Source organism: Micropterus dolomieu, linkage group LG03 (genome assembly GCF_021292245.1).
Source record: "Micropterus dolomieu isolate WLL.071019.BEF.003 ecotype Adirondacks linkage group LG03, ASM2129224v1, whole genome shotgun sequence".
NCBI lineage: Eukaryota > Metazoa > Chordata > Actinopteri > Centrarchiformes > Centrarchidae > Micropterus > Micropterus dolomieu.
This window is the reverse complement of record NC_060152.1, coordinates 20,356,768-20,364,139: the sequence shown is the minus strand read 5'-3', so window position 1 is coordinate 20,364,139 and position 7,372 is coordinate 20,356,768. Positions and strand designations below refer to the sequence as shown.

At 43.5% G+C, this 7,372-nt stretch overlaps 1 protein-coding gene across 1 annotated transcript in view; it reads right to left on the bottom strand.

The window, feature by feature from the left end:
• Positions 1 to 7,372, bottom strand: part of lars2 (leucyl-tRNA synthetase 2, mitochondrial) — a 37,026-nt gene that overhangs the window by 7,555 nt on the left and 22,099 nt on the right. The window contains exons 10-13 of the mRNA XM_046045369.1: positions 4,809 to 4,913; positions 4,208 to 4,323; positions 3,843 to 4,126; positions 870 to 968 (exon numbers count right to left, since the gene is read on the bottom strand). Coding sequence (XP_045901325.1) covers positions 870 to 968; positions 3,843 to 4,126; positions 4,208 to 4,323; positions 4,809 to 4,913 — 604 coding nt within the window. The remainder of the gene's footprint in view (positions 1 to 869; positions 969 to 3,842; positions 4,127 to 4,207; positions 4,324 to 4,808; positions 4,914 to 7,372) is intronic.

Here is a 7,372-nt window from a genome sequence, read left to right as displayed (position 1 = left end):
CCCTTCCCCCCCCCCCCCCACACACACACACACTCTTACATAGAACACCCTCTTCCTATTTCCTTCCTCTTACTTGCTACTTTCAGCATCTCTTGCGTCCTATTTTCATCGTTTCCCCTTGTGCACATGAGGCTCAGCAGGCTAACTGAAATGCACAAATAGTGTAATTGCTTTTTCTGTTGTGCCATAATCTGTCCTGCTAAGAAAAGTGATGGGGAGAGCAGTTCCCCTCCCTTTTAAAGCAGCTTTACAGATAGGTCAGGGCACTGGGAAATTAATCTCTTTTGTTAAGCTCAGGGTATTGCCACCATCCCAGCAGGTGACAGCCATGGGTCCATAATCTCTATCGGCAGGGAATGCAACTTCCAGCGTGTGTGTGTGTGAGTGAATGTGTGTGTAAGTAAAGAGAGGCAGGATTTGCATGTTTGAAACAGGTAAGTGGGAGAGAGTAGGTGATTTTGTGTTTGACTATAACTTTCCAACAGTACATATGAACAAAGTGTGTTAGTGGAAGTGCCGATGTGTGTGCGTGGCAAGAGAGAAAAATCAAGTTTCTATTTAGATAGCAGAGGTCACACAGAGAAAAATTTATGTATTTTTCTAAATATCTAAAAAGAGATAGATATGCTTATACGCCCACTGCTGGAGACACTTGTGAAACCTTCTGTTCTGTTCTTTTCATTTAATTTTTATTTGAACAAACGGTGTAAGTAAGACCTGTGCAGTGTGTGCTAAAATCTGTCACAAAAAGAAAACAAAAAAGATGCACGAAGAAAAATACATAAAAAGGAGCTTGCACTTGGAGGCCTCACTGAGGCAGAAATGATTGAAAAACAGCAAATGAAGTCTCAGGAGGAGGCTGATCATACCTATCTGGGTTACAAGGGTCTGTGTATCTAAAGTAATACCAGGCTGAGTCCACAAATGTGTCCATGGTGTCAGTCTCCCTTCTGGCTGGGCCCTTACATCTGACAGGGGAGAGGGAGGGAGAGAGAGAGACACAGAGTTGGCAAAGGCAGCAAAAAATCAATATTAGTCTGACAAATTAGAAAGCGAACAAATGAATGATCCTTGTTTGTATGGTTAGTGAAATGGCACATCGTGTGTGTGTGTGTGTGTGTGTGTGTGTGTGTGTGTGTGTGTGTGTGTGTGTGTGTGTGTGTGTGTGTGTGTGTGTGTGTGTGTGTGTGTGTGTGTGTGTGTGTGTGTGTGAGACAGTGTAAAGCTGGCTCCATCTGGCTATGGGGGTCATGTCCCAGTAGAGATACACAGCTGAAGCCAGACTGGCACCAGAGCTCTGTTCCTGTGCCCTGACTAACAGGCTGTGCTAACAGGGAACGAACTGGCAGGCTGAACACGCGATCATGTGTTTGTGTTGGAAATGCCACCCCGTGCCCCTCTCTGTCCAAGCCAAACAGCACTTGGGTACGTGATGTGAATCTGCCAACATCACTTTCACAGTGGAGGAGAGGACATTCGCAAAGACAAGGGGGAAAAAAGCTTTTGAAAAGTGTTTTTTGTTCAGATTTGATTTAGAGAACTTAATGGAACAGTGAGAGCGTCTGCCTTTTACTTTATAATGAGTCTCAATAGAGTTAAAATCAGTGTCCCATAAAGATAAACAGAAGCACAGCTCTGTGCTTTACTGTGTGAAACAGAGCAGGTATCATTTCCCGGACCTTGTGGGATGTCTTTGTTTAGTCTAACCGTCTCTTTCTGTCTACTCACAGTCAAATCTCACACTCATTAGCGCAGACGCACACATCACGTGGCAAAAAGCCCTTGACCACCTACCATACCAGCCTATAATAAGGCTGTGATGATGAGGTAGGAGCTGAAGGTTGCCTAGCAACAAGGCAAAGGTGTGGCAAGGTTAATATTTGGAAACCAGGTGTTATTTCATGTGAAGAAAATCCAGCAGTATAATGAAGTCCGTTCCATCACAAAAGAATCCAGAAATAGAAACAAATGGAGTGACAAAAGGAGTAGAAATCAGCCAATCAGAGGCCAGATTGTGGTCACTTGACAGACACTAGGTACCAACTACAGTCAGACTACTGAGGATCAGATTAGACAACACATAGATGCACTCTCTCTGGAGACTGACCTTCTCTAAGCCATGAAAGGAGAATAACGACAAAAGTAGGTAACTAAATCTGAAGCAACCTGTATGCATGAGTGTGTAATGCATGTGGTGTGTGTTTGCAGGATGAGCCAGAGAGAGCAAAAAGGCTCTCAAACAGATGAGACAAGAGAGGCAGCTGCCCACTCCACAAAGGCTCTCTACCCATGGAAAATAGCCCTCCATCTGCTGGATGTCTGTCTGACTGTGTGTGTGCACTGACTAGGTGGTCTCTCTCTTTACCTGTGAATGTGTGGAACAACACACACTTGGACGCACACCTTCCTAGCCAGGCTAAGCCGAGGCAGGGTTCAGTTGGCAGGCCAATTTACAGTGTTGCAGAGGTTCGGAGACAAGACGAGCGCACAGTAAATGACTTCCTCAAGGACAAGTAAAACAATCTCCCATCACTGTGTTCGTCTGTGCTCCTCTCAAATTTTAATTGGACATGGTCGACGAGTGAAGGGAACAAATTTCCACAGACACTTAACAACAGAGGGGAGATGGAAAAGAGGAGATAACGATGTCTTAGTGATTATACCCATCAATCACCGCTGATGTGAGGAATTGTAGCAGTTTTGTGGAAGTGAGTGAACACAATCTGATGACTTGTGCCATCTGCGACTGAGTGGGCCATTGTTTTAATCAACATGGTGCCACAACGGTGATTAGTCTTATTCAGAGAGGAATTCCCATATCAGCGGGGGCCTCTGGAGACGCTGGCAGAGTAGGCATTCTCAAACAATTTCAAACACATTCACCGAGATGACTCGCGTGTGTGTGTGTGTAATTAAAAGGTAAATGTGTGTGCGCGTGCATGTACTGTATTTGTGTGCGTCTCTTGAGGCACAGCTGGCTTATATAACCTTTATTATCATCATCATCATGTCATGCTACCCTTGCCACAGATGCCACTCATTACATAACCCCGTCAAAATAAAAGTATTTAATCACACAATTCACAGGCTCGTTCTCAGTGCTCTGTTCTTGTAAAGCCGTCAGTCCTCTCAGCCTGCCTGACAGCAGGCTCATTTTGTCGGCGCTGGTCTCCTGAGGAAATACAGGAAGTACAGAGAAGACGCTGTCACTGCAGAGGGTTTACGAATAATTCAATTCTCACTCTACAAACACCGTAATGGGCAAGATCATTTCTCCCAATTGCTTATGTTGTCCCAACACGAAAAAACACATCCTCCACCCTTTCTGCATCCTATTTACACCATTACACTGTTGAATGATCTGCTCACGCTATAGTGTGCTACAGGAGGTTGTGGCGGCGGAGCGGCTTGTCCAAGGGTACTTCAGCCGGGTGGTTCACTTACTGCGCAAATGGGGTCTAATCTACAACTATTATTTTAAGGGATTCCCAAACTCACTTGACAAGACTTTTCAAATACTTTTAGGTTCTTGTTTGGTGAAATTTAAATAATCAAAATACCAAGGTGAAACTGACTTCCTGTTGGCTCCCCACACACATGAATCGGATAAAATTATTCCATCTTCCAGACAAATGTTTTTAGATCGAATGGATCAAATTCTGACAAACGTGCCAATGAAAAAACAAATATGGTAGTTTAATATAACCATAAGCACTTACATATATTGATGATAACACCAGGAGTACAGCATAGATGAAGTATCAATGAAGATCATTTTTCGTGTGATGATCCAACAAAATATAAAAACAAAGACTTTAAATAATACATCTCAGCGTTCTCACCTGGGACATTTGCAGCTGACCCAGTTATGAGCTGCCTCCAGCGGCGATGCACCCTTTCCTGTGAGAGATGGCAGCTTTGGCAATATAACTGGTAACTCCTCCTCAGGGACAGCAACTGGACCACAAGAGCCACAGTGCACCACTGGGATGGGTGTGCCCCAGTACCGCTGTCTTGATATCAACCAGTCCCTGAGCTTGGAGCTGGTAAGGTGGCCACCGACCTTCTGCTCTCTGGCCTTTTGTGTAATGGAGTCAAATGCCTGCACTCTGCTAAGGCCTGAGAACTACAGAAAGAAGAGGACAAGGCGTGCTAGATTTATAGTTTAATAGTCATGAGACATTTGCATTTTATCAACAGTGCTGACCTCATCAGAGTTCATCAAAGTTTGTGTCCCATCTTTGTCGCTTTTCAGCACTGTGGTCCACTTCAGGTTCAGAGCTCTGGCCACAGACAGATCCTCCTCACTGCAGTCTGGGATACCTGTCAGACACCAGGTGCAGCATGAACATGTAACACAGTAAATAATGGACACACACATAGCCAATCTCTTGAGAGAGTAAATATAGACAAATCTCCCTGTGGTGATGTTGAGCTAATGTTAGGATGTGACTAATAGTTAACAATCCCTTGGGTTCCCAACCTCCAACTCTCTGTGAGACAAACACCCACTGGTTTCATCATAATGGCATCCGCAGTGCTGCATGGTTCAGGCAGCACCTTCTGCACAAATGTACTAAAATCACATTTTTTTTTATTATTACTCACTTACGTTTGGCACGGATTTAATTAGGGAAAATGACAAAAAAGGGACATATGATTATTCACCTCATAAATGGATGTTGCTAAGTTTTCCTATTAGTTCATATATTCAGCCTGTCTATAATATCAGCTCAGAGATGCATACAAGTCACTTTCTTATTGAATCCCCCCACCCAAACACACACACCCACCCACCAATAACTTACCAATCACTGTATCCAGATAGCCATCAAACGCCTCCTTGTGTGAGATTACCAGGGGAACCTCGTGGCCGGTGAACAGGTTGTGAGCGGTGACCTCTGTCAAAGAGTCTGGAGAACACAGGGCAAGGAGGTGTGAGAGAGGCAGTGTCGCTTTCCCTGGTAGCTCATTATCAACACACATTTACCACCAAGACAGATAAAACAAGAGAAAAGCAGACATGGGAATCTCAATCAACATGCACTGTAGACACGACATCCACACCTTCATGCCAAACATGAATCCATACTGGTGACATGGAATATATGTAGACAAATATAGTACAAATCTTTACATACATGTCAAAAAACATGTACTGTACATTGATTTTTTTCCTCATCAATAAAGACCACACATACAAAACAAGCAGATGTAGCGGAGTGATAGTAAAAGTTTCTTTCCACCACAGCAAAGACAGCAAACGGCCCAAACACAGATGGGGTCAGTGTACAATGGAGATACTCACCTCTTCCCGGCTGAAAGGCTTTCTCCAGGACAGAGCGGACTGAGCTGCTACCATGCAGCAGTCTGTGGGAGGGAAGGATGGCCAGGTAAGCCGCTCCGAACACCGTCTCTGGGGAAGAACTGTAGGCTGACAGGGTGTCCCCCGTGTCCTCCCCGTTCACCTGGTAGACAAGAGAAGAAGCATGTGAGAACCTCTCAGTAGCCATGTCATCAGCAGTACTGGAGATCAAGTAATGAGGAGGACATGCGGGCTCCTCAGGCTGCCGCACAAACTGGTTTATTTTAAAATATGTCTGCCAAGTACGTTTAGTCATTTTAGGATATTGTATTGCATTTTAGTGCTGAAACAATCCAATCATCAATTAGTTAGTGGACAAAAAGTAAAACAATGATGCAGGCTCCAAAGCCTCAACACCTAAACCCAGAAGGATCGACACCACAAACCCTCCCCATGGGCTGGCACACGGTTACATGAACCTACACTCATGACTTATCCAGCAAGTGCTAGCCATAGCCAGCTAATTCGTGGGAGCTTCCCATAGTGAGATGATACTGAGCGAGGTTTGAAAAACAACATAAAATATTTTCCAAGTACACAGTCATAAATTCTAAGGCCATTTTTTCCCCTACTGAATATTTCTTGTTTTTAGCCACACTGGTAGCTTACTAACGACTTTTAGCAGCAAACTTAATGACGTTGGTGATCCCCTCTCTTTTCCTCTAGCGTTTACATCAAATGTGGGTTCCAGTACCTTGTGAAGAGCTTTTGTCATAATAAAAAATGAAAAAATTTAATAAATTATTAACAAAGAGGTGCAAGTTCAATACAAAGAATCGTGATGTATGCAGATGTATGCAGCACGTGCTGAATGTAGCTCTTTGATACATATTAAAGCTACAGTGTCTTTAATCCTATAATTATTTATTGATGACACACTCCTTCTAGGGGGTTCTAGGGTAATTAGTATGTCATGTTGTGGAAGACATACTCATGCATATATTCGGTCGCCTGGGGCAATAATTCAGGATAGAGTTCCTGTGAGGATGTATGATGATGTAATATAAGACAAGCATTCATTCAATGAACTTAATGACCCTGGTTTTAACTTTAACCAATGATCCATGTATACGAAGAAAGAAAGACAAAATCACTCACACCCTTTAAACCTCTTTCCTCTAGAAGTATGAAGAGTTTTTAATTTAAGGGACTGACTTGAGCAACATTTTTTTCTGCTTCTTTGGTTTAATAAGGGTACTTATAGGACTTTCACTGTAAATATGGCTCTCAGAAAATTCAATAGAAATCTGTTTGGGTAAATTGCCACTTGCAGATGGATGCACCTGCTGGATGCGAACAACAAAGTGAGGGGTTTTATGTTTTGGTACATGATTTTTAATAGAAATACATACATAAACAGGGGCCTCTAAGAATCCAAAATAAAGCAAGCAATCAGTTCTTGGGGAGAAGGAGATGAAAAACAGAGAAGGGCAGGGGGAGCAACAGGGAAACATTTGGTGGGAAAGCGTTGAGGGATTGAAAGAGGGAATGATGAATGAATGAATAAAAAGTGCACATGGGGAAAGGAGCTGAGATTCACCTTGAGTTTGAAATCGAAATAGCAGCCGGTGCACTCTCCAATCCAGTTTGCCTGCATGGCTTTGACCCCGTACCACTCTGGAAGGTCTGCCAGGGCATCCAGGAGTGGCTGGAGGAGGGAGACAGAAACAAAGACAAGTTTCCTACTTTGTATAAGTTTGGAAAGAGCTAATTTTCCACTTCATTGTTGAAAATAGATATTTTTTGTAAAGGTGCAGCCGCTTCCTCATAAGTAGGTGGCTGTCTAGGATAATGCAATTGACTCCAACTCAGCGTGGCCTCTTTCAAAGCCAAGCCAATTTATTTTGACAAAGAAGCAGAGCCGACCAGGTCACATTATGCAGACAAAGAGGGATTTTCAAAAATCCTGACCTCCACTCACCCTTCTTTCCCTGATATCACAAAGCAATCGCCTATAAAGTGCACACTACTTTCCCCCCCTCTCTCTCTCTCTCACACACACACACA